Below are 27,633 nucleotides of genomic sequence, written 5' to 3' on the forward strand. Positions count from 1 at the left end.
TAATAGAAATATCCAAAACATAAGACCTGGCAGTAATGGGGGACTTTAACTACCTAGACCTCTGTTGAAAAAGAAATGGGTATGATAACATCTTGCCAGAATTCCTTAAGCACCTTGGACCAAAGGCGGCTCAGTGGCTCACTAATTTCTATATATAAAATGAGAAGAAGCTACCACGCACTTGGTGTCAAGCAAAGATTATTGCCATTCTCAAGCTGGGCAAGGACCCCTATAATGTGGCAAGTTACCGAACATAACCTTGCTGTGAGTGTGTTTCAAGGTGTTTGAGCATTTGATCCTTCAATGAATTGCCCCAGAGTTAGACGGTGTCTTGCATGTTGAGCAGGCAGGGTTCAGAAAAGGACGTAGCACCTGTGATCAAATCTTGGACTTGATCACCTTTATTGAAAATGATTTTCAACAAAATCTAAAGACCGCAGCTGTCTTCCTGGATTTGACTGTTGCTTTTGATATTGTCTGGCACAGAGGCCTTCTGTGTAAATGCTCTTGAGTTGCCCCATGTTGGATGGTAGAAGTAATAGAGCTCATTCTCCAAAATAGGCAGTTCAGAATACACATGGGTGACTGTTGCAGTTACTGGAAGTATCAGATTAAGGTCTTCCTCAAGGTTCAACTCTTCCACCGATACTGTTCGATGGGTACATCAAGGACTTGTCAGCAACACTCTCACGCAAGTTTATCCATGCCAATGACATTGGCCACAGCTATTGAGCTCAGTCCTTCTCAGAAATGGACAAAGTCCTGAATGATGATATGAAGCTCACGGCAGACCACTGTAGTCAATGGTGCCTGCAGCCGAGCTTTTCCAAGACTGTTTCTAGTGTATTTCATCTGCATAATGCAAGCACAAGCCATGAGTTAAATATTTTCTTAAACAGCCAATGCCTGCAACACAACCCAAACTTGGTTCACCTCCACATGACATTGAAGAGGTCATTGACATATTGCAACCACTTGAAGAAGACAGCAGCCAAAGTTAGCACTTGGAGCAATTTGCTCAGAAAACTGGCCAGCTCAATGTGAGGATGTGACTGTCCGGTCGCTTAAAACATCAACCCTTGCTCTCTGCTATTCAACAGAAAAGTACTAAGCTCCTGTCTGGTGTCACTCGTCTTACACGAGGAAAGTCGATGTAGAGTTTAACAAGCTATGCACATTGTTACTGGGACATTATGTGCAACTCCGTTGCAACGGCTGCCAATACTTAGTAGCACAGCACTGGTCCATATTCGCTGTGAGGGGACATCCATCATGCTCCTGGCCAAAATCCGTGAGAACCACAACTTGCCTCTGTACTGAGACCTCTTCAACCACCCGCCAGTTTGCCTGTCTTCTAGACATCCTTTATGGTCACTTATGGCACCATAGGACATGATGGTGCAATCTGCTTGGTATAATAAGTGGTCAGTGACAACAGTCATTAATCACTCTCTCGTCACTGATCCAATGATCTGCCCACCAGGTTTTGATCTGCCAACGCATCTGTGGTCATCTCTGAATCGGTTTCAAATAGGACAGGGTAACTCTGCAGCCAATCTTTTCAAATGGGGTTTCTCTAATGACTTGCAAGGTAGATGCAATCAACTTCAGACTATGTTGCATATCCTTGACGGGTGCCCGCTGACTTATTTCGATGGCGGGCTACTGGCTCTTCACCTGGCTGATGATGATGCTATCAAATGTTTGGGCACACTGTGCATACGCTGATGATGGCAAAACACAAAATTTCCAGTAAGCTCTTGGAATGTATTAGGGACAACTTTTCGTTTCAGAAAGTGGAGGAAGTAACCAGGGGCACATTTTAGACTTGATTCTGACCAACAGGGAGGAATTTGTAGCGAATCTGAAGTTGGAAGCCAATTTGGATGAAAGTGACCATGAAATGAGAGTTCAGGATTCTAAAGAAAGGAAGGCAAGAGAGCAGCAGGGGAGTGAAGCTCTGGAACAGCCTTCCAAAGAGAACAGCGAAGAAGAAAAACCTAACTGAATTCAAGACTGAGCTCGCTAAGTTTATGGAGGGGATGGTATGATGGAAATGTCTACGATGGCATGTGACCCATCGGTGACTGTCAGTAGCAAAAATCCCCAATATTCGGAGATGGAACACTAGGTGGATGGGCTCTCAGTTACTCCAGAGAATTCTTTCCCAGGTGTCTGGCTGATAGGTCTTGCCCACCTGCTCAGGGTCTAACTGATCATCATATTTGGGGTCGGGAAGGAATTTCCCGCCCAGCTCAGAGTGGCAGAGACCCCATGGGGTTTTCTCCTTCCTCTGCAATGTGGGGCATGGGTCACTTCCTGGTTTGAGCTGGAGTTAATGGTGGATTCTCTGTAACTTGAAGTCTTTAAATCATTATTTGATAACTTCAGTAACTCAGCCAGAGGGTAGGGGTCTATTACAGGAGTGGATGGGTGAGGTTCTGTGGCCTGCAATGTGCAGGAGGCCAGACTAGATGATCATGACGGTTCCTTCTGGCCTTAAAGTCTATGAGTCTATAAGGACAATGGACTTCAAAAGAGCAGACTTTAACAAACCCAGATAAATGGTACATTAGTTCCCATGTGAAGAAAATGTAAAGGACAAAGGAGTTCAGGAGAGCTGGTAGTTTCTCAAAGAGACAACATTAAATGCACAACTGCAAACTATCAATGAGAAGGAAAGATAGGCAGAATAGTAGGAGGCCTTTATGGCGCCATCAAGAGCTCTGTAATGACATGAAAACAGAAAAGAATCTTACAAAAGTGGAAAAATATGAATCGCTAAGGAGGGATATAAAAGAATAACCCAAGCATGACAAAATCAGAAAGACTAAGGCACAAAAAAAAATACACCTATCAAGGGATATAAAAGGCAATAAGAAGAGGTTCTTTAAATACGTTAGGAACAAGAGAAAGATGAAGGAAAGTGTAGGTCCTCCACTTAGTGGGGAAGTAGCCCTAGTGACAGATGACATCAAGAAGACTGAGGTGTTAATGCCTGTTTTGCTTCAGTCTTCACCAAAAAGGTTACTGAGAACCAGATATTCACCCAATTAATATTAACAAGAAGAAGGAAGGAACAGCAGCCAAAATAAGAATGGAACAGTTTAAAGAATATTTAGATAAATTATATGTATTCAAGTCAGCAGGGTCTGATGAAATTCATCTTAAGATACTTAAGGACCTAACTGAAGCAATCTTGAAACTGTTATCAATTATCTCTGAGAACTCCTGGAGGATGAGTGAGGTCCCAGAGGACTGGAGAAGGGCAAACATAGGATCTATCTTTAAAAAGAGGAACAAAGGGGAAGGACCCAGGAAATTATAGACCTGGAGTGCTGTACGTAAGACTCGGGAGGTAATTATCCTGCTCTATTCAGCACTGGTGAGGTCTTGGATAGAGTACAGTGTCTGGTTCTGATAAAAGGTTTTAAGAACCTGACTTAAAAAAACCTGGGAATGTTTAGTCTTGAGAAAAGAAGACTAAGGGGTAGGCGGAAACTAGATAACAGTCTTCAGATATGTTAAGGGCTGTTATAAAAAAGGACTGTGATTAACTGTCCTCCATGTCCACTGAGAGTAGGACAAGAAGTAATGGGTTTAATCTGCTGCAGGGGAGACTTAGGTTAGATATTAGGAAAAACTTTCTAACTATAAGGGCAGTTAAGCTTTGGACTAGGCTCCCAAGAGAGCTTGTGGAATCCCCATCACTGGAAATTTTTAAGAACAGGTTGGACAAACACCTGTCAGGGATGCTCTAGGTTTACTTGGCCCAGCCTCAGTGCAGGTGGCTTGATGACTTCTTGAGGTTCCTTCCAGCCCTACATAGCTATGATTCTATTACTGACAAGCTTGTGAATGAATAGGAAGATGTAGGCATGGCAGAAAAGGTAGTTGCAGTGAGCAAGATGGGTGTTTGTGCAAGTGGCTGTTGGAGATATTTATGGCTTTCTGACGTCCTGCCCCTGCTCAGTTTCTGATGCAGCCTTACCACTCACTGTGGTGAAAAGAAATGGGCCAAAAAATCAGGCAGCACAGTTTGATCATCTAGTTGCTTAATAAAGTTCAGAGAGCTCTAAAGACCACAAAGTACATCTGGAAGGTTGTGGTTGATCACAATTACAAGCCCAATTTAAGGTGGGTTGTCTCTCATAGACAAAGTCCACAGTAAAGGGTGATGAAAAGCATCCCAAGAGCAGTCCAGAGCTCAAGTTGGGACTCAGCAGTGGCAATAATTTGCTGATGGCCTATATCAGCATTAGACTACTACTGCGTCCCTCTCTGTGCTGGCCAATAATGAGGGAGTGTGGAGCCAATACCCTATCCCCTCCTTACCCATCTGCTCCAGGGAGAAGGTACACAAACAGGCAGAAAGGGGCCCAAGGTGAGGGTAGCCCCTGGAAGTATGTGTATGGAAGAGTCCTTCCACCCCTTAGAGGGGCTCTGGGCTAAACCACAGGCTGACACTCACTCAAGAAGAGGCAGGCACCATTTTGTGGATGCCAGAAAATGGCTCCAGATGTGGGCTGGGCTCTGTCTTTGTTATTTCCAGTAAGGTTCCATGTCAGCCCCAGAGGTCAGACCTACTGGGAGATATCTGTGTCTCCCATGTGGCTGTGTGAAAAAACACAGCTGGTATTTCCAATCTCCATTTTGAGTGGTATCTTGATCATGTGCTTCCCTGGCTGATGGTGGATTGCAGGATTCCTCTTTGGTGCGGGGCAGCTTGGTGCCTGGGTGCCTGCCCTGATGAAGGGAGCCATCAACAATTGAATAGCCTTACCATGAAGGACAATGGAGGCTACTGGCAGAGACATAAACTGCTAATGATACTCTAAATCAGCAGCCCACAGATGGCTGGAGATCGCAGTTCCACTCATGGGATTGCATCAGGGGAAATCCCAATGTGAGAAGAGATTGACTGTAAGAGAGGCATGCTTTCTAAGGGCTTGTCTGCACATCGAAGTCATTCCAGATTAAGGGAGGGGATGAATTTACAGTGGAACAGCTATTCCAGAATAACTCCACATGAGGACCAGCCCTAAAGGAGGGAGACAGAGAGAGAGAGACCATTGCCAGGAAGAGAAAATTGAGCAGGCATGGGCTGCAGATGGTATCCTGGGACTCCTAACAGACATTGACTGAAAGCCCTAAAGCTCTCAGGAGTGGTGAGGACATTGGAGGGGGATGTCTGCATGTAGGTTTTTGTTGTTTTCTGTAGATCTGTAAATCTCTATGCACAAAGTGTGTGTGGTTAAGCAGTTCCTTTGCAAAGTCAGTGTGTTACCTGCTTTAACTGCAACATAGTCCTTGAGGAGTTAAACTGTAAACAGGAATAACCATGTGGGTGGAGCTCTGGGGAGGGCATGCTTAAGTTTTGGGGAGACTTAGGGATTAGTACTGGCCTTGGAGTTTAGACAACTGGACCATGGGACCCCACATCCTGAGAAGGGGAACTAAGCAGTGGGGGATCTGTACCTTGGAAGTGTTCCAGAGAAGTCAGACTTACAGACAGTCTTGCTGCTGCTCAGACCCAGTAGGCTTGGAAATACAAGAGATCCAAAGGTTGGATCCACTACAGCAGCCTGGTGTCCAACCACAAAGGAAAACTCAGCCGGGGCTGTAATATCTTCTTGCTTTTCTAGAGACAGCTGACCACTTCTTATCCCAAGGGATCAGGCGACCAAGTAGAATGGCTGAGCATACTGACACTGATGTGCCCAGAATTGAATAGCTCGGAGCTAAGCTTCTGTTCTTTGTTTTAAGGTTTCTGAGAACTAAACTAATGGGTATCCCATTTGAATACAGCTGTGTAGAGACTTACACAGGCTGGTTTATAAGATGGCTGATTTTTCAGTAGGTTGCTTCAAATTTCCCTCATTGTTTATTGGTTTAGATGTCCCATGGCATATAAGATACCCTCATTGGCAAGGAGGCTGAGGTGTCTTGATGGGGCTCTGTGACAAAGGATACAGACTTGGGGCCAGATTTCCACAGGCACGTTGGGTGCAGAGTGCTCTTGAAATTCTGACCCTTATGTAGGTGTCTAAATGCAAGCTGAGCTCTTCTGAAAATCTGGCTCTGATTGTGGGTGCTGAGAACTTGAACATCTGCCCCTGAGCTTTTTAAATATGCCCCTTGCTGCCATCCTCATGCCCACAGGAGTCTACATGTGTCACATGACTGGGTGGACATGTTAGTTCCTGATAATGTTGCTGCTTGGATTAACAATGACTCAGCACTAGAAGGGCCTTATCCAAAGCTCACTGAAGTCAATGAAAAGGTTCCCAGTGACTTCAAAGGGCTCTGGAGCAAACCTTAATTGTACCTTGAGGTCTTTAAACCATGATTCGAGGACTTCAATAACTCAGTGTTAGGTTAGGGGTCTGTTACAGGAGTGAGGGGTGAGGTTCTGTGGCCTGCCTTATGCAGGAGGTCAGACTCATTAGATGATCATATTGGTCCCTTCTGACCTTAAAGTTTATGAAATAGTATTGCAGCGAGCAGGGCCACTTGCATTCTAATTAAGTGACAGCATCCAGCTTGTTTCAATACGCAGAACCTAACGACAGTGGAGGGGGCTTCAAAACGAATTGCTGAAATGCGCTGTGCTAACACCCAGACTGCTCAGAAATGCGCCACCGCTGTCAGATAGGAGGCACTTGCAGCCACACCAGTTTCATTTGCATTCTCCAGGTCCAAATCCAGGAAGCGTGTCGCACTCTGCAAAGAGCTGAGACCTGCTTGTGGACCATCCATTGAGATCGGTGATTGTTTCTTTCAGCCAGTTGAGGGTCCCTGCTGGATAAAAACTACAGAGCATTGACAGGCACTGAGAGCCAGATCCTGCCCCTTTGTGCAGCAGCATCTCATTCCACAAGAAGACCATTGATTCCAGTGGGGTTATTTGCAGAGGTAGGTTTTACTCAACAGGAGAGTGTGGGGATCTGACCCTAACTCTTCAGTGGAGCTTAAAGGAGTTGCCCAGACCCAGCCTGGACCCTCACACTCGTAAGAACATCAGAACGGGCAGACTGGGTCAGACCAATGGTCCGTCTAGCCCAATATCCTGTCCCTGACTGTGCTTGGTGCAAGGTGCTTCAGAGGGAATGAACAGAGCAGGGCAATTAGCGAGTGATCCATCTTGTCATCCCCTCCCAGCTTCTGGCAGTCAGAGGCTTGGGGACATCAGAGCAGAGGTTGCATTCCTGCCCATCTTAACTAATAGCCACTGATGGACCTGTCCTCCATGAACTTATCTAGCTCTTTTTTGGACCCAGTTATGCTTTTGGCCTCCACAACATCCCCTGAAAACAAGCTCCGCAGGCGGACTGTCCTCTCTGTAAGGCAGGCCCTGTTATCCCCTCTGACAGAGGGGAACTGGCACTGGGAGGTGAAAGGCCTGATTCAGTCACTCTTGACCATGCTGACTGGTTCCGTGTTTAGGGAGTGTTCCCATTTACTTCACACAGAGTTAGGGTGGAGAACAGAGTGCTCGGCGACTTGCCCGAGGCCCAGAGGGAGTCAGTGTCAGAGCTGGGATCAGGAGTTTTCTGTCTCCCAATCTCATCATGTGGCCTCTTGACTATAACTGGAAGCCAGATTTAGAATACAATAAATGCAGCCTTTGAGGCTTTCATTTGTGTGTGTTTCCAATTTCCACTCCACCAATGTGCATGCAGAGGACTCCACTGAGGGAGCATTGCCATGTTCCCATGGAAAAGGCCTGATCCAAGCCCAGTGCAGCCAAAGGAAGTCTTTCCGTGGGCTGGAATAGCTGTTGAATGCAAATCCGTATGCAAGTATCGAGCCAGTGCCCACAGTCCATCCCAGGTGGGCAGACACTGCTGGAGGTCCCCCACCCCCAAGTTGCCATGCGTGAACAGAGTCACGGATCCTCTCCCAGAGTGCACCAAGTCTGCACTCTCTCAGCCAAGCTGTGTTTGGTCTTTAGCCCCTCTGCAATGCATTGTGGGCCACATGTCTTGCTGGGCAGCCCCACTCACCTGTCTCACACGTGGTTCCTTTGAACCCGGGTGGGCACTGGCAGCTGAAGCGGTTGTTGTCATTAATGCAGGTGGCACCGTTCTGACACGGGTGGGAAAGACATTCATCCACATCTGAAAAGGAACAGCGGTGGGGGCATGTTAACCACCCGCCATCTCTCCCTGAGGGGAGGGGAACAGCAGCAAATAAACATGGGACACCAGTGCACCCCGCATCGCCAGGAGGGCTCACCAGCACCAGGAGAGACCTCAGGTCTCCAACGCTCCTTGTGGCAGGGAGCGCCCCCAGCCCGGGGCAGAACAGAGCCAGAGCCAGAGTCTGCTTCACCCCCAGCTGTCCTGATTTCTGTCATACGTCAGCCACAGACTATGGGAGCCAGTAAGGGGAGAAGGGATCACTGGCATGTTCTCTTCCAGACTTGTGGCTGCCTGAGCAGAAAGCATCATTTGGTGCCAGGGATCGATTTATGAAATCTAGCGCACATGTATGGTCCCCATTACCGTAATACCCAAACGCCTCACAATCATTCATTATTTATCCCTGCAGCACCCCTGGGGGGCAGGGCAGTGCCATTATCCACATTGTACAGATGGGTAACTGAGGCACAAAGAGACTAAGTGACTTGCCTAAGGTCTCACAGGTAGTCTGAGGCAGAGCACAAAAATGGTCTCCTGTGTCGTATGCTAACACCCTAACCACTGGCCCTCCTTCCCATGGAACCGCAATGTTGTTTTATTGGCTAATTGTTTCTGGGACTGGGACCATTTCCTTTATCCCTCAGAGTGCTAAGGAGCCCAGGATAATGGCAGTTAGTTTGAGGCAGGTCTCCAGAAATGAAGTCACTAATATGGAGGTGCCAGCTTCAGAGGGAGAAGAAATATTTGTACCCCAGGCAACGTGCACCTGGGGGACGAGCGGCGGGCACCAGAGGACACGTACCAATATGACATCTCTTGCCCGTGAAGCCTGCAAGGCAGGAGCAGGAGTAGGAGGGATTTCCCGTGATGCAGTCCTCAATACACTTCCCTCCATTCAAACAGGGGCGCAACGTCAAACACACGGAGGCTGCAAAAACAAGCGAGGACACCTTTCAATGAGAGAGAACGCACGCCACAGACTCTTGCAATATGTCTCAGCAACAACAGCATCGAACTGAGCCAACTTCCTCCTCCATCCCAGGGCCTCCCATCCCCAGCTGGGCCATACCAGTGCCACTGGCTCTTAAACGTGTTTCAGTGCATTTATTCGGCAACATATTCTAGTTGTAGTACTCAAATGGGCCCTGTTACCATGGAATCTGGGCCCTGCATGGCACCTCAATGAGGCAGACCAGGGCTGCTATACCCACTGTGCAGATGGCTGTGCCACTCGTAATCTGGCAGCCAAGCGCGGCGAGTGGCTGGGGAGAGCGAGCAAGGGGAGACGTTGCAAGACAAGAGGCCTCGTAGGCTGGACTTGGAGAGGGGTTGTGACCCTGTCGGGCGGGGAGAGGGGGGAAGGTTGAAGCTGCGGAGAAGGGTCCTGCCACCTAGTGCCTGAGGGCGTGTGGGCACCGCCAGAGCAGGGTCTGACCCGCAGTGTCACCGCAGTGCATCCAGGGCCTGGGGGCAAGGTCTGGGACAGGTGCGGAGCAGACTGTGAGCTTCCCTTATGTCCCAGAGACGCTGTGTGTGGTGTCCCTGTGCCGACAGGGTGGGCGCCTTGTTTCCTTTAACCTTTCCCATTTTTTTCTCATTTTTCTTACTGTTTCTGGCTGTTTATTAAATTTGGTTTGAATGTAATGCCATGCTCCCTGAGCCAGGGAAGCAGCTGATCCGGCGAGATCCCCCTGGAGTGGGGTCACCCAACCCCCTCCCCTAAGCAACCACGACGAGACTGGGGGTCAAGCCCCCAGGGATCCTGGGCCCAGCCTTGTCAGGGTTACAGGGACCCCACTACATGAGAGAGCGGGAGGGGAGCCCTCGAGGCCAGGCAGGCCTCTGGGTAAAGGGAGTGGGAGTAAGAACTCAGATCCTTTCACTAACTAACTCCACCAGGGCAGTGTATGGGCCAGGAAAGTTCTCCACAATAGCGGGACCATCCCCTGCTTCCATAATGTTGGGTGCAACTCTGCAGTGTTGTAGTTACTGTGATGAATTGGGGGTTCTGTCTGCACCATGCCTGAATTTTGGATGATTTTATGAAATTGTCTCATGAAAAGATCATGTCACAGAGAGTCTATATGGATGTGGATCCCTCCTGAGCTGGCAGAGTTGTGTCATGTCTCTGCTAGATCAGAGACCATGGTGAACGGTCTGCACTCAATGCTCTCTATTCGAAATACAACATCTTAGGACAATGTGTTTGCTCTGCCTAGAAGAAGACACTTCCTCTTCTTGTCTAATGGCAGGGGGCTCGGGAGTAATGGAAAATCACCACAGAGCAGAACAAAATAAGCAGGTGACCCCCCACAGGAGTCTATAAGGGGACTTGTGGGGGGACCTGAGATTGAGAGCCATTATGCACCAGATTAAGCTGAGGGAGGCTGCTGCAGGGGTGGGGCATGGCATGGCAGGGCAGGGCAGAGAAGGCAATGTGGGGAGGGCTCTGCTTGCCTGAACACAGACGAGCCCTCAAGAGGAGGGTGAGTGAGTGAGGGACATTGCTGTCAGAATGTTTTATTGTTTTGGGTGATCGGTGCCCTGTGCTTTACCTTATTAAATATAAAGAGTATAAAGATGGTAGAGTGTACAAAGTGTGCATGTGTGTGTGTGTTGACTGCTTCACAACTGCTGCGTGCCCCTGAGGGCGTTACACTCCTTTGGAGAGGAGTTCTGTGGGAGGGGTGTGTTTGAACATGGGGGAGTCGAAGGGTCAGGCTAGGTGGCTGCACAGTGGGTTCTAATGCTCGGAAGAGGGGTGCTGGATGGAAGGTCTGTGCCCTGACTGTGTGTCCACGGACCCCGACACTGCAGCTTTGGCTAGACTCCATTCAGGAGCTTGAAACACCCCCAGAATCCAGAGGACAGAGGCTTCAATTCTCCTCACAGCAATCCTAGTGGGTGGCCAGGAAGGGGCGCTGGCTAGGACCTGTGAGAATTATACCAGTGTCACTTCCCATGTAGACACTCTCGTTCTGGTAGAGGAGTGGCCTTTTTCCAGTTTAGCTTACATTGCTTTGGGAACAGCACAACTATACCCACATAACTTCTCGTGCAGACAAAGCTCAAGTGACTTGTCCGAGGTCACACAAGCAGAGCAGGGAATTGAACTAGCTCTCCCAAGTTACAGACTATCCTTCCTCTCATATTTCTTCCTTATTTCACCTTACTTATTACATTTTACTGTTGTCCTGCTGCAATTCCCTGTTTCCCTTTAGTTTTCCCCTTTGTTTTGCTATTTTTGCGAGACATTGAGCCCAAATTTCAATCCTGGGAATCCAAGAGAGAGACCCGTATTCCAGTACACTCCACGGTTATGCACATCTCTGAATCCCACACCAGCAAGAGACGTTTATCCCTTCCCCACCTCATCAAATACATTCATAATGGTGAACCCTTCACTCCTGACACCACACAGCCTTCTCTTCCTCAGTGAAGAGAGGGCCAGCAGGGCAAATGCAGCCCTAGGCAAAGCAGGCACAACTCTATTCATTACAGCAGAGCCCTGCTTTGCTTAAGAGGGTTGAATCTGGCCCAACATTGTTAGTCCTTTTCTCATTAAAGAAATATTCTCAGATGTAGCCTTATTGTTCTATGGCGCTCCTGTGCAAGGCGAGAGCAGCCCTCCCATGAGCAAACTCAGCGAGCCACTCTCAGCCATGGTATAAGAGCACAATTCCCACTGACCTCCTCCCCCCGCCCCCGCCTAATACCGTTAGATCTTTTTCCTGGTCAGCCCCATTGCATGGCTGCTCTCTTCCCTATTTTCACAGGCACTGGAATTACCCAGGGAAAGGAAGAGAACCCAGAGAAGGGAGAGAAGAATTGTTTGTTTAAATAAACCTAACTGCTGTCCTCTTACTTGTGTTGTTGCAGCCCCCCACTTGCACCTGGGCATCATCGATTCTGAACACCCAGCGCCCGGGGATACCCACATTTGTCGTCATCTCCACGTCGACGATGTCATCAGTGCGAGATCCGGGGATGTTGAAGTAGCGCTTTCCATCACCGGCATTGAAACCTGCCTAGGGAGACAAGGGTGGAAAGTGAAAACTCTCATGGGGGGAAGGAAAAGAATGGGGATGCCTCGTTTCCCCCATGGTCCAGCACACTGAGAAGTGAAAATCCACATGGAAATAAAGAAGGAAAGCAGTTGGTTTCTTTGACTCCTGTTTATTCCACTATCAATCATCTCACTGTTATCTCATGCTGACCAGGGGTGCCAGCCATGTGCACACCAGGGCCCTGAAATAGTGTGATCTAGTGGTTAAGGCACTGAAGTGGGCATCAGAAAACCTAGGTTCTAACCCAGGCTCTGCCACTGAGCTGCTGGGTGACCATGGGCGAGTTTCTTCCCTTCCTATCCCTTGTCTACTTAGGCTGTCTCTCTCCATGGGTATGTCTGCGCTGCACCTGGAGGGATAATTTCCAACTCAGGCAGATGTACATGTGTTAGCTTTGGTCAAGTTAGCATACTAATGTAGACATGGCAACTCAGGCTAGACACCTGAATACGATCCCATCTGCAGGTGGCTAAGCTGTGCCGCCAGCTCTACATGGCTATTTTTAGCATGCTAACTCCATCAAAGCTAGCGCATGTACATCTATCTGAGCTGGAAATGACCTCTCCATGTCCATTGCAGGCATTTCCCATGTGTCTGCATGGCACCCAGCACAAGAGGGCCCTGATCTCAGCTAGGCCTTCGAGGAGTACAAAGAGCAACATAAAGAGTACACCATCCTGGCTGTTAGGAAGTCCTGCATGGCTGCACACAGAATGGTTATGCATAAAGAGCAGGAAACAGGATCTGTCCACCTACTGATGGCAGCTTTAAAAGAAAGAGAATTCAAAGGCCTGCCCATTGAAACACGCCTCCTGCACGGCTCAGCACAGCAGCCTCAGCAAACGGGAGGGTTCACTGCCTTAGCAATCGCCGCATGCTGATGACTCACTCCTTGGAAAGAGCATGTGACATCTATTCTATTTTCATTCTCCTCTGCACCTGGCATTGTGTGTGCAGGGTGAGCCCAGACGAGTTTTGGACTGGCTTCACGGAAAGAAGTCAGGGAGAACAGCTCTGCTAGCATCAGCCAAGGAAGTTCCTTTGCCATGTGGAGTTGTGCCGTTCTTACACAGCCCAGCCGCTTTGTCTTGCTCTGAGTGGCTGCAGCACACTCTTGCAAACTCACTAACAAATTGACGCTGGGTGAGACTTTTCTGAGACATCCCTTCTCTTTGGCTGGTGTTAGGGTGGGGTGTTCCTGGAGCGCTGTCCGCTTTCCAAAGCATTGGGGTTACCGCTTTATTTACAACCCTAAAATCTGCACTTTTGAATTCTGGACTTCAAAATGTGTCCGTTTCCTTTACACCTGTGATTTCCTGCTTTCTGGAGACTCTCAAAAGAGAGTAGGCAATGGGCCAAGGACAGATCAACTGGTGGTAAATTCACACATCCGAGCGGGCACTGGTTTAAAAAAAACAACACGCCACCACACAGGGCTGGAATAAAAATACAATGGAAAGCTGTGCTTGCTGCAGCAGCTGTTGGGCTGCTCTTAAAGTCTGAGGTTAGGAAGGAAAGGAATTAAGAGGCATTGGCCAATGTAAAGAACTGTGGTTTTGCTATAACAAAGCCCTCTATATGGACTTAGCATCAAACAGGGAGAGAACACATGGATATTTAAGAACTTCAGAAAAAAACCCCCACCAAAATTCCCTCAGTTGCTTCACAATCCTGGCAAGAAATTAATAATATAGTGAAAGAAATAACACCAGGAGGCTCTGAAGACTTACGGTGCCAGGCATTAGAAAGGAAGCAGTGTCTGAAATGGGCAGAGCTTACCTGTGCTGCGATGCCTCCCAGGCCAGCAAAATCTCCCCCGCTACTGGCATGCATGCCTGTGGTCCAGGTGACAGACTCATAGTTGAAGATGGTGAAGGAGAGTTTGCCATCAGTGATGAGGACAATCTGGAAGGTATTTACCTAAAAGAGCAGGAGAAACATCCCGGTTAAGGGAGGAGGAGCTAGATGAGAGGAGGGAGACTGGCAGAGGAAGAGACAGCTGGGAAAGGAGAGAAAACAGACTGACCAGTTTGGATCATGCTGTTTAGTTTGGGAGAACTCATTGGAGAAAGACACTTTGCCTTTAGAGAAGAGTAAAGCTACTGGATCCATTCAGGTGGTACATTTTGCCATCAGAAAATGGGATTTTGTTGGCAGTGAATTTTTTCCATGATAGATTTCCACAGAATTTTCCATCAAGACAATCAACGAAATGTTTTGTTTCATTTTGAGTTGATGTTAAACATTGTCTTCCTGCATTGCTGCTGCAGTGCCTTATGGGAATTGTAGTCAATTTTGCCTGCATTCTCACCTATGTGCCCTGTTCTCTGGCTGGACAACATCTGCCATGATGCATTGCTGTCTCTACCTGTGGAATGTCGAAACATTTCATTTCAATTGCAAGTGTCAAAATGACACATTTAGACGTTCCTGTACTGAAACTGTTTGGAACTTTTCATTCTGTAAAAAGTTTTGATATTTTGACTTTTTGTCCCGATTTGGGATGAAAACAAATGTTGATTTATCAACACTTCCCATGGGATGGAAATACCATTTTTCAATCAGCTCTCGGGAATTCAGTATAAAAAAACTAAAGAGGAATCCTGGAATGGAGTGCCTTACATGAAAAAGGAGATCAACAAGGATAGGGGTATTTAGTCTAGGGAGGAGACTATTAAAAAGGGACATGATCAAAGCATATGAACTAGGTCTTGAGGGGAAAGATAAGGGCACCTTTAGATTCTCTAGGATTTGTGGATTCTTAGCCCCTCTAAGAATCAAGACACTTCTTAGGTGCCTAAATTTGGGTTTGGTTGCTTAGATCTTGGAACCAAAGCCTAAAAATGTTGGCCCAGGGTTATTAGTTAAGTGATGGTTATTAGACACGGATTACTATCAAATAGCTTATCTATTTTGAAGCACTTGGAGGAGAGAAAGATGATCAGGAACAGTCAGCATGGATTCACCAAGGGCAAGTCATGCCTGACCAACTTGATTGCCTTCTATGATGAGATAACTGGCTCTGTGGATGTGGGAAACGCAGTGGATGTGACTTTACCTTGACTTTAGCAAAACTTTTGGTATGGTCTCCCACAGTATTCTTGCCAGCAAGTTAAAGAAATATGGGATGGATGAAATGGACTATAAGGTGGATGGAAAGCTGGCTAGATCATGGGGATCAATGGATACTGATCAATGGCTCAATGTCTAGTTGGCAGCCGATAACAAGTGGAGTGTCCCAGAGGTTAGTCCTGGGGCCGGTTTTGTTCAACATTTTCATTAATGATCTGTAGGATGCAGTGGATTGCACCTCAGCAAGTTTGCAGATGACACTAAGATGGGGGGAGTGGTAAAAATGCTGGAGGGTAAGGATAGAATACAGAGTGACCTAGACAAACTGGAGGATTGGATCAAAAGAAATCTGATGAGGTTCAACAAGGACAAGTGCAGAATCCTGAACTTAGGATGGAAGAATCCCATGCACTGCTACATGGGGACAGAATGGCTAAGCAGCAGTTCTGCAGAAAAGGACCTGGGGGTTACAGTGGACAAGAAACTGGATATGAGTCAATACTGTGCCCTTATTGCCAAGAAGGCTAACGGCATATTGGGCTGCATTAGTAGGAGCATTGCCAGCAGATCAAGGGAAGTGATTATTCCCCTCTATTCAGCACTGGTGAGGCCACATTTGGAGTACTATGTCCAGTTTTGGATCCCACTACAGGAAGAATGTGGACAAACTGGAAAGAGTCCAGCGGAGGGCAACAAAAATGATTAGGGGTCTGGGGTACATGACTTATGAGGAGAGGTTGAGGAAACTGGGCTTATTTAGTCTGCAGAAGAGAAGGGTGAAGGAGGATTTGATAGCTGCCAGGGAGAATGGAACTAGGCTGTTCTCAGTGGTGGCAGATGACAGAACAAGGAGCAATGGTCTCAAGTTGCAGTGGGGGAGGTCTAGGTTGGAGATTAGGAAAATCTCTTTCACTAGGATGGTAGTGAAGCGCTGGAATGGGTTACCTACGGAGGTGGTGGAATCTCCATCCTTAGAGGTTTTTAAGGCCCAGCTTGACAAAGCCCTGGCTGGGATGGTTTAGTTGGGGTTGGTCCTGCTTTGAACAGGGGGTTGAACCAGATGACCTCCTGAGATCTCTTCCAACCCTAATCTTCTATGATTCTATTTGAAGTCATTGGACAAATCAGAACAAGACAACACAGATCTAAGTTAAGAAGAAAGAATTTAGGGTAAGATTTGCAAAAGCCAGCTTTTGCAATCCTCTAATTTACATGGGCAAAACGTCTAGTGGACGCACTCCTTGTATCCTTGCGCAAATAATTCCAGTCAGCACACCCACTGGAAGTTGAAGACACTGGGATTTTCACACCTGTTTGGGGCATACAAAAGGTGAATTTTGATAGTCTGGTATTATGTTACAGGGAGTGTATTGAATAGGTGGAACAGACTTGCCACTGAAGTGAGGAATTATCAATGCATCTAAGAGTGAAAAATGGATGATGACATCAAGTTGAGTTAACAGGGATAGTGTTTGGAAGTAACCAATCACTTTCTGGGGGCGGGGGTAGGGTTTGGAAGGAATTTTTTCATTGGTCAGGATTTTGCCTTCCAACTGGATGGGGAGATTTTTTGTAAACATGCATTGGCACAAAAAGGATAAAGTAAAACACATAACTGGTCTAAAGAGGTAGACCCCAGAGGGCATGTTTGCACCACATTGTTTCAGGTATCACAGGCCCATAGCTCGTTTCTGACCCTCTATAACTAACTAAGGCCTGGTCTGACCCTCTATAACTAACTATGGCCTGGTCTACACTAGAGTCTTTTGTTGACCAAAGTCAGCTTTTTGCGCCAAAACAGTGGTGGTGTACACGCTGTAATCACCCCCTCGCCTACCCAACTCCCCTGATTTTGTGACAAAATAAAACCACCTTGACGAGAGGCCTGGAAGTTTATGTGCCAAACTTTTGGAAACAAAGCATCAGTGTAGACACTGCGCTTGGTTCTGTTGCGATAAATGGCCTCCATGAAGCATCTACAAGGTCCATCCTGACCCCTATGGCCATCAGTTTGAACTCCGCTGCCCTGCGGCCACCTACCCTCCCTCTTTAAAGTCTTGGGAATTTTTGAAATTCCACTGCCTGCTTGGTCAGTGTGGAGAGCTCACATCGCACCTTCCCAGCTGACCATGGCGGCTACACACACAAAACACTCTCCTGCTTGGAGCACACCAGAGCGGCTGGACCTGATCGACATTTGGGGACAGGAGGCTGTGCAGTCCCAGCTCCGCTCCAGCCAAAGGAACTTCGATATGTACGGTCCAATTTCTCATTTAATGGCAGAGACGGGCTATGAATGGGAGGAGCTGCAGCAGGGGTACCAAAAGGCTAGGGAGTCAAACCATCGCTCTGGTGCAGAGCCAAAAACCTGCTGCTTCCATAAGGAGCTGGAAGCCATCCTTGGGGTGACCTCACCTCCACCGCCAAGAGATCTGTGGATACCTCTGTGGGCCTGGTGGCAGCACACACCAGACTCAACCCCAACGAAGAAGTCATGGACGAGGAGGTCGAGTTGGAGGACAATGCGGAGTAGGTGACTGGGTCGTATGCTGACATGAGGAGCCAGGACTTCTTCCTAACAAAGAAGGGTTCGAGCCAGTTCCAGCCCTCCAGCTCTGGCGTGCAGGATGCAGGAGAGGGGAGCTCGGGTAAGTGATTTTTTTGGAGTTGATGCTGCTCGGTTACATGCGGTACAGCTGTCCTTTGTTTTGTTGCATTATCCATCTAGTTAAGGGAGCAGAAATGCACAAGAGTAGCTGTGTTTGTACATGCTTCCCATTCCTCAGTTCAGCTAGGCAGAGTGGCAGAAAAGTGTGTTAATGCTGAGATTTCACAGGAATCCTGCACAAAGATCGCTAGGAAACTTTCCTGGAGGTACTTGCCAATCCTCTGCCGGAGATTACTCGGCAGAGCTGCTTTTTTTTCTTCCCCTATTGTAGGAAACTTTCCTGTGCCAATCAGCAATCACTTGTGCAGGGACCAAAGTGGCACACAGACAAGCAGCATAGGGACCCAGTTTGAAGCTGCTCACATAGAGCAGATGAACCCTAGCATCCCTGTTTACTCTTAGGAGTGAGATATCAGCTTCTATGGCATCCGCCAGTGGAAAATGGTGGCACAATTTGAAATTTTGTCCCTATCTACCTGCATCAATACCCGGTTGATCGTCAAATTGTGTGTTGCCAGGGGACAGTGAGAAAGAGGTGTATTTTACAGTAATGCATCAATGCTGTTATTGCACTCACAGTAATGCTTCTGGTCATTGTTTATAGTGCTTCTACAGATGTTGCCTTGATGGGAAAACCCTCCATACCTACCAAGCACCTCCAGTTGATAAGAAAAGGACTACAGAGAAGCAAAGAGATGTTCCAAGAACTCCTCCAGTCCTCCAAGACAGAAAAAAAAAAGAAACAAGGACATGGAGACACCCTGTGTCTGAAAATCAGAAAATTGATAGGCAGAAGAAGAGGGAAAACCAGGAGCAAGAGATAGCAGGTCACGAGCGCATGATAAAAACCATGGAGGAACAAACAGAGCTGCTAAAGTCACTCATAACGCTGCAGACTGAATTCATGAGCCAAGGCAGTAAGGAGTAGGCTGCATCTCTCAGGATCACTATAGGTATTTCAACATCCCTCATTGGAATCTTTTGGTCTGGAAAGAAAGTTCCTGCTTGCAGCTTTCTGTACAGGCCAGTGTTCCTGAAGATGTGAGCATCATGTACCTTCCCTGACCAACCCGCATTGATGTCAGTGAAACACCTATGGTGATCCACAAGCGCCTGCAGTACCATGAAAATGTACCCTTTTCTATTGATGTACTCTGTCCCCAAGTTGGTCTGGGACCAAAAATGTGTGCCATCTATCACCCCACCAAAGTTAGGGAATCCCATTGCTGTGAAGCCATCCGCTATTTCACGACATTTCTAAGACTCACAGTCCTTTGTAGCAGAATGTGATTAATGGCTCTGCACACTTGTGATAACACAGCTCCAGTGGTGGACTTCCCGATTCCAAACTGATTAGCAACTGACGGTAGCAGTCTGGAGTTGCCAGCTTCCACACGGTGATCACCATGCACTTCTCCACCAAGACGGCAGCTCTCATTCTGGTGTCCTTGCACCGCAGGACAAGAGCGAGCTCCGCACAGAGTTCCAGGAAAGTGGCCTTGTGCATTTGAAATTTCTGCAGTCACTGCTCATCATCCCAGACCTGCATAATGATTCAATCCCACCACTCAGTGCTTGTTTCACGCGCCCAGAAGGGGCGGTGCCCCATATGCAGACGCTCTGTGAATGCAAACCATAATCTGGTGCTATTTGTTTGCATGGCACACAGCAGGGCAGGCGCCTCAAGATTCCAGTTCCGATTGGGAGCTCATGATATACTGCGTGACCAGCTGTGATATGTTCAGAACGCTGACAACAGTGGAGCGCAGTGAAGGATCCATCCTTTCAGATAGAGATAGTGGGCACTCAGGAAACTGGGGCCATTGAAAAATGCCATGAAACACAGTTGGAAACCCATGGAATGACAAGACGGAAATCAATTCATCATGGGAAGTTGAGCCCACACCAATGATGCACTGCGATCCATTCCTCTCGCATTCCCACAACCCCTAGTGGCACAAGGTGGCGAGCTGCACAGTGGGATAGCTGCCCACAATGCACTGCTCTCACAGTCGATGCCAGAACACCAAGGTGGACGCGCTTCAGCGACACAAGTGCCATGTGGACAGGCACAAATGTAGTACTTACAGGGCTTTTTGATCATCATTGTAACTTGCGTCAACAAAATTTTCCCGTGTAAACAAGGCCTACGTCACTACTGTTTGTGAGACAAAGACAATGATAGAGAGGTCCAGAGACTTGGACACTTGCTTCTTGGGTCAGTGGAGACTAGGCGCCTGCTGGCGTTATGGCAGATAGCTCTGTGGAATGGCTGGCTAAGGCCTTGTCTATACTAGCACTTATGCCGGCAAAAGATACTCAGAGTGTCACAGCGAAATACCAGGTGGAACAGATAGCTTAGCACATGTAGTTAACGTATTTCAAGGGATCATTCAAGGTGAAGTGGCCCGTTAACACCCCTCAAGGAGGAAAGGAAGCAAGGGGGGAAAAAGGCAGCTGGGTGGGTTGTTAGTAGGCAATACATGAATTCGTAACTTTGCCAGACGCTAAAAACCATGGACTGAACAGAGACACTGGATTTATGGCTTATTACAACCATCTGCAACCCACTAACAACCCTTCCCGCCTGCCTCCCCATCTTCCTTTCCCCCTCTATAACTGTAGGAGCATTAACGGGCCACTTCACCTTGAATGATCCCTTGAAATATGTGTTAACTACTGACACTAAGCAATCTGTCCCACCTGGAATTTTGCTGTGACTGCTCTGAGTATGTTTCCCAGACCTGAAGATAAACTCTGTGTTGTCTCTTTCACTAACAGAAGATGGTCCAATAAACGATATTACCTCACCCATCTTGTCTCTCTTACAGAAGTCTAAGCATATTATATCAATACTATTACCTTTATCAACCAAACTTGTCATCTCATCAAAAAGAGATACCAAGTTAGTTCTATTTTCCATAAACTTATGTTGATTTGCATTAATTACATTACACTCCTTTAATTCCTTATTAATCAAGTCCCATATCAGCTGCTCCATCATCTTGCCTGGGATTGATGTCTGGCTGACAGGCCTTTAATTACCCAGATCTTCCTGTTTACCCTTTTTAAAAATTATACATTAACTTTATTCCAGTCTTCCAGAACTTCCCCAGTGCTCCAAGACTATTGAAAATGAGTCTTAATGGGCTAGCAAGCTCCTTAGCCAGCTCTTTTAAGATTCTTGGATGCAAATTATCTGCATCTGCTGATTTAAAAATGTCTAACTTTTGTAACTTCTGTTTAACATCCTCCAGAGGTACTAGAGCAATGGGACGAGACCACCATATGATGAGACTATAATCATTTGTTTTTTCCCCCAAATACAGAACAGAAATATTTAGGGAACACTTCTGCCTTTTCTGCATTATTATCGATAATTCTACCATTTCCATCTACTAATGGACCAATACCTTTGTCAGGATTCTTTTTGTTCCTAATATTTTTAAAAAACCCTCCTTTTTGTTGTCCTTAACTCTGCTAGCCATACATGTCTCCTTATGTCCCTTTGCTTCTCTTATTAATTTTCTACAATTCCTAACTTCTGGTTTATGTTTGTTATTATTAACTTTCCCTTTCTTCCATTTTATATATATATTTTATTTTTCATAGCTGTCTTCACTTCCCCTCTAAATCAGGTCAATTTTTTATCCATTAGGCCTTCTTCCTCAATTGTGAGATTGTGGCTTTTAAGGCATGTAGTAAGGTATTCTTAAGTTATTACTAATTATCACTCACATTTTTCTGATGACATTTCTGATATAAACTCCCTCATTAATAGTCACAGTTCCTTTGTTCCTAAGTGCAGCTCTGCAGGTGAAAGAGTCTGCCTTTGAGTTCTAGACTCTGAGTGGTCGCAGCTAGGGCATGTCTAATCTAAGACTCCATACCTTGACCCTTTCCCATCCCATCCTCCACCCTGCAATGAATGCCAACAACTCACTGGAGAAAAGGAACTTCCTCCAAAGAAGGTCACCCGGTTCCAGGTGGCCACAAAAACCCATAGGGCAGAGAACTCCGGGAATTCAGGAAAATACTGCCCGATGTCCTTGGTGGCTCTCTCCAAGATGGTCTGGTCCTTACTTTCCCGGTAATACACTTCGCCTGCCCTTCGGTTATCCACGTCGGCCCAGAAAGCTGCTACCACACGCCGGTCTTTGGAGATTGGGAAAGCAACTGGAGTAAATTGGGAAACCTCCTTCAAGAAAGAGATGATTCCATTGTTGTTTACCTGATAAGGGAAGAAAAATAATTAGACATGGCAGAAAGAGAAAGCCAGTGTAAGGGAGAAATGATGGCTCAGGGGGTAAGATATTAGCCTAGGCTTTGGGGGAACCTGGGTTCAGTTCCCTGTGCTGCCCCAGACTGCCTGTGAGACATTGGGCAAGTCTCTTAGCCTATTGGTGTCTCAGTTCCCTATCTGTACAATGGGATGAGGGCACTACCTCGCCTCACAGGAGGATTGTGAGGTGCTCATTACTACAGTAATGAGGGCCATATAAGTACCATTGACAGACAAATCAGAGCCGAAGGACCTGACGCAAACCAGTCCTTACAAGTTTTTGAGTGACTCTTTCAGGCTTTGGCCTTCTGGATTGAGGGCAGACAGACTGAGTGGCCTAATGGCTGCAGGGCTTACCTTGGAACATGGGCTAGTATCTTATTTTAAAAGGTTTTTTTCCATAAACATTTGAGCTTTTCCCCTTCCTGCGCTTGGAAGCACAGACATGCCCCTCACTTAGGTGCTGATGGCCTGCAGATGAAAAACGGCGTGCTGAGGCCCCGCCAAGGAATGGCAGCCCCTCCCTGTCACCCCCTCTCTCCACCGCCCACCTTGCCACTCGCTCGCTGTGAACGAGGTGCGGGCTGCAAAGCCATGGCCTGGGGGTCTGGGAAGGAGGGCAGAACAAGCCCGGCTCTGTTCGCCTGCCGGAGACGGGCCAGAGGAAGGAGCAACAGCTGAGAAAACTGCAGCAGCCGCAGCGGTTTAAACAAACAGCGCCCAGTTCACTTGGGTCGCTCTCGCCTCGCCTGGGCGGGAAGGTGGCGGTGCCAGCGGAACTGGCTTTCACTTCCTCACTTTAAATAGGCTGGGATTCATTTTGGGGTGGGGAAGAGGGGAGGTTTTCTTTCTTTCTCTCCCTGTTCAAGGCTGGCTGCTGGGATGGGGCTCAGCGGAGAGCTCCTCAGACAGCTCAGTGCTGACTCCTGCACCGGCCCCCCAGCCATCTCTGCTGTGGCAGAGCCGGGCCTCCTGCTGCCCTACTGATCCCTGGCAATCCAGCCCCACACCCGTTCATCTAGTACCGAGTCCCACAGACAGCTCTGCCATGGCATGCCCAGCCCTGCTATTGGGGGGCAGAGTGTACTCTGAGCCGGCGAGCAATCTTCTCAAAAGCCCCAGCACAGCTTTGCCCACCCCCTCCGTGACAGGAGCAAGACCAAATCAGCTCATGTTTGCCGTGAGACCAATCAAATCTGGAGGCTGCTAACGGGAGAGGCTGACGTATTCCCTTAGACCATCAGCCCGTTGCTCGCCAGCGCTCTGTGCATGCATCAACAGCAATGCCGGCTGTTCCCATTCCCTCCAGGCTGCTCCAAGGCTGCGCTTGGCTTTCAGCAAGGCCTCCTGGATGGTGGGATCTGGGATTTGCTGCCGCCGGCTCTGGAGAGGCTGATGCGTTTGCCTTGTCTCCTTTCCAGCTCTTCTTGCCTTGTCTCCTTTCCAGCTTTTCTGGAGCAGACCCATGGCCTCCTCCATTTCAAACAGGTTCTTCCTGGCAGACACCAGACAAGGAGCGAGTGTTACAGAGGGGCCCCTCCCTCCCCATCAGTGGCATTGCTTGTACGTCTCAGCTCTTTCTGCCCATGCCTCTCCCCTGCGCCCACCACCATCTGACAGGAACCAGAGAACACTTCACGGGCCCAAAGAGTGCAGCATTTGTGGGCTCCAGTGACAAATCCACAAGGGAGTAATGGAGAGTGGCAGGGGGCTGTGTGTCCCCTCAACACACAGCAGGATGCTGCCCTGGCACGGGAAGCCCTCATTACGGCTAAAAGGGAGCTTTGCCTGCACATGATCAGACCCCAATACATGGGCGTGTCCCCAGACATCGGGCAGGAGCTGGAGCTACTGGGTGCTCATATAACACACGACTGGAATCATGCCGCATGCTGAGCTAGTGCTGCTCATGGGTCAATCCCAGCAGTGCTGCACAAGGAGGCCAGTATCACCAGCCCCCTTTAAAGGGGGGGTGGGGGAGTTGACACACAGTGCAGTGAAGGGACTTGCCTGCAACAGAGCCCAGGTCTCCTGAGTCCCAGTCCAGCACCCTACCCACGAGGCCAACCTGCCTCCCAAAGAGGCCATCTGTTTTCCCAGCACATTCCCCCATCTTATCAAAACCACCCAGCACCTGTGACTTCCCGGCTGGCCAGGCGGGGCTTGTAGCTTGATCTCAGCAGCCCACTGTATTCCAGGGTCACTTGCTTCTTTAAGCTGGACTTCCAAAGAATGAATTAGTGATGGTGAGCCACCAGCTCCTGGCCCAGTGAGTAGAGCTCAGCCATGCTTATTGCTGTGCGAGCTGGCCCCTGGGGGCAGCTAACTGTGAATGAAGCAATGCCGCAACAGGCAGAGACCCTCTCCCGCATCACAAGACTGCTCAGACAAGGACGTTAATAGGCTTCCCTCCTCCCGGAGCTTAAATCTGGGCAGGCAGGGAAGGGGCATGAATGGGGGTCAGAGTTTTGATCGCCCCTGGCTGGGGGCAGAATGGCCCTGCCCAAATGTCCCAGAGGGGGAGGGTGAAGCTTTTGGCTGCACCACCTGTCTCCAGGAGAGAGTTCTCTGTAGGCATTGACAGTCGGCTGCCCTGCCCTGCCCCTTCCTCACTGCTTTCCCCAGGGTTATCCCCACCACCCTGATGGGCCACTGGCCACAGAACAGGCCGATGGGAGGGTGGAGTTATGTATCTGCGATATGGGTCCCTCCCCCTCAGCACAGGCACAAGCAACCATGGTGCCCCACTGGGCCACAGTGGGTCCGGGAGGTGCCTTGGCTCGGAATCCAGCCCTGAGAGATTGAAATAACCAGGCTCCATTTAGAATACGGTCTAGTCCTCTTACATCCCGGGAGGAGATTGGTGCCATGTGCCCTCAGGCGCTCTGCTGTCCAGAACCCTCGGCAGAACTGGAAACAGATCAAGTATCTTGGTCCTAGCCCTGCAAACGGAGTCTTCTGGCCCAAATCAGGAGAAAGAATTCCAGTCTGGGCATCTCTAGGACTCTGCAGAACTCAGCGATTCAATGCCAAGAGGGTGCCCCTAAAACGCTCTTTCCTCCCCAGCTCACAATAAGCCACCTGGCCCACGGGTACCTATCTTGCAAAGGGGGTAGGGGAGGGCCGGGGAAAGCTCTTCTTTCTTTTTCACGTTCAAATACACATGCTTTCTCAGCACCATCTGCAAGGAGGGAAGGCATGGTAAATAGCAAAAGTGAGCTGAACGCAGCAGACAAACACTCCTGCCTGGTGGAGACCTGGCTGCAGCATGGCAAAGGAGCTGAGGACAGGGGAGCACTTTATCCGCTAGCTCCAAAAGCAGCAAGTTACCATAGGCCAACCTAGATGTTACCAACATACACTTTTGGAGCTCAGATTTATTCCCTCCTTTCCATTCTTCTAGCCCTAGGCAACATGGCCTGGTCCCAGGCTAGTCATCAAGGCTGGCTGAGCCCCTCAGCTTAGCAATCTTTCACTAATGACCAACTCATTAAGACTCTCACATCAAAGACTGGGAATTGCTGAGAAGTTTCAGCACGACGCTGGTCTCTGGTGGTTGAAGGCGCCAGCACGGACCCCTCCCCTTTGCTAGTTTCAGTAATGACCAGATGCACAAGGACTATAAATGACCCCTGGCGGCTCTGCAACAACAATACTCTGCCTCCAGCAGGCACAGCAAAGCTCCACGTTGTTGCATGGCCATTCTCCAGGGGAATAAGTGACTAATTAGTCTCACCAATTAGAACGCCAGGGTGTGCTGAGTTCAGGAGGGGTGCACAGCAAGGGCTGCTGATCACACACCCCCTGCCTTCGAGCGCAGCGTTTCTCAAAGCAGGCTTGAGTTACAAAATGAACCAACACAGGATTGAATGTGTTACCCCACAGCTTGCCAAAGTTCTGGCAAGACGCGTCTTGCTTTCCCAGCCCTTGTTTGGAAGAGGAGCCTGGTCCAGGAGAAAATCAGCCACTTGCCACCCTAGGAAGTCCCTCTGACTCGGCTAGCCCCTTGTGTGCCATATGCCACAAAGATCACTCACAGCTCCGGAATGGAAAGAAACCACGAACGCTCTGAACTCTGGCCTGAGCAAAAACGAAGAGTAAAATATTCCAGGGGAAAGAAGCTTACGCCCTGTTTGTAGCCGGAATTCCAGCTTAAACGCAGGTATTACATTTCTGGGACTTTGTTTAGCCGTTTTGAGCAAAGCTGGGAGTCAAGTAAATTTTTGTGTGAGAGTAGCTGGTCATGCTCTCGGAATCACAGGGGCACTGTGCAGCGACATGCATAGCAACAGTAAAAAGGCGGCTGGGGTAGGATCCTGAGCTGGCATAAATCAGTATAGCTCCCTTGACTTAAATGATTTATGCCGGCTGAGGATCAGGCCCTAACGGGTTTGACATGCAAGAGGTTTTGATTTATTTCTTGACCCTTTTTTAGCCCTTTGGTGATTAGCCCGAAGGTGGAGTCGGAGAGGGAGTTCTAAGTCTAGCAGAGCAGTGTTCTGTCTGAGCCCCTGACAGCTGCCCTGAAAGCTCAATCCCTCTCAGACAGCAGCAGCTAGTTCTTGAGCAACGTCAAGTTACCATTCTGGGTAAAAGGGCAACAAGAATTCAAGAAGGGACGGATGTCCCAGCTTGGATGAAAACCAGTCCTGGGCCTTTGGGCAAGACTCAGATCTCTGAGGTTTCAAAGAGTTCAAAAAACTTTCTCCAAACTCGGCTTTGCCTGTTGATGGCATGAGAGTTACAGGACCTGGGAGGTTCTGTGAGAGTGACACTGTGGGGCTGCCAAAGTAGCCCACTGTGCTCAGGGACAGGATTCAACAAACTCACTAGCAGGCAAGCTCCAGCTGAAGACAATTGGCCTTCATTGCACATGGCTAGATTGTGTTTGCAGGGATTTAGGACTCATCAGGAGAGAGTGTTGGGGAGGAGGAATGGGGTCCTCACAGCCTTTGCTCTTACCAAATACACAGAGATGGGGACATTCTCCTGAACACAGGAGGCAAGGTTTGTAGGAAGGGACAACAGGGCTTTGAGGATGTGTGGAAGCACTTTTCTGTATGTTTGCTTTACTCTGCAACTAACATTGCTGGGATTTGAATGATCCTTGCTCCTCAGCCTTTGCAATGCAGACACATTTGTCTTGCTTACCCTACCCTGACGACTTGCTACGTGCAGCTGGCAGGCACTATAAAAGGGCAACAAGTGGTCTCACATCAATCTGCCCTGGCTATCACAACAGGTTAACACAAGCTTCTAGGGAGTTCCCATTTTGCACTGAAGAGCTACTGAATTAACAGGTGCTTTTCTAATTGTCCTTTTAAGACCCGCCTTCTTGCATGTAGCTGGTGCTGTAGAGGAGACATGTCCATACGTCTTGGATGTGGCTGGTGCAGGAAG

General features: G+C 48.4%; 1 protein-coding gene across 3 annotated transcripts in view; it reads right to left on the reverse strand.

Annotated features, from left to right (window-relative positions):
* Nucleotides 1-27,633, reverse strand: part of SNED1 (sushi, nidogen and EGF like domains 1) — a 97,326-nt gene that overhangs the window by 44,948 nt on the left and 24,745 nt on the right. For all 3 annotated transcript variants that reach the window (XR_010918159.1, XM_067539017.1, XM_067539018.1), the window contains exons 2-6: nucleotides 21,895-22,182; nucleotides 13,991-14,131; nucleotides 12,010-12,172; nucleotides 8,947-9,072; nucleotides 8,007-8,120 (exon numbers count right to left, since the gene is read on the reverse strand). Coding sequence is in view for 2 of the 3 variants with exons in the window: in XM_067539017.1 (XP_067395118.1) it covers nucleotides 8,007-8,120; nucleotides 8,947-9,072; nucleotides 12,010-12,172; nucleotides 13,991-14,131; nucleotides 21,895-22,182 (832 nt within the window). In the remaining variant the exon portion in view is untranslated. The remainder of the gene's footprint in view (nucleotides 1-8,006; nucleotides 8,121-8,946; nucleotides 9,073-12,009; nucleotides 12,173-13,990; nucleotides 14,132-21,894; nucleotides 22,183-27,633) is intronic.

Source organism: Emydura macquarii, unplaced genomic scaffold, assembly GCF_026122565.2.
Source record: "Emydura macquarii macquarii isolate MOO-44397 ecotype Brisbane River unplaced genomic scaffold, CSIRO-AGI_Emac_v2 contig_499, whole genome shotgun sequence".
NCBI classification, from domain to species: domain Eukaryota; kingdom Metazoa; phylum Chordata; order Testudines; family Chelidae; genus Emydura; species Emydura macquarii.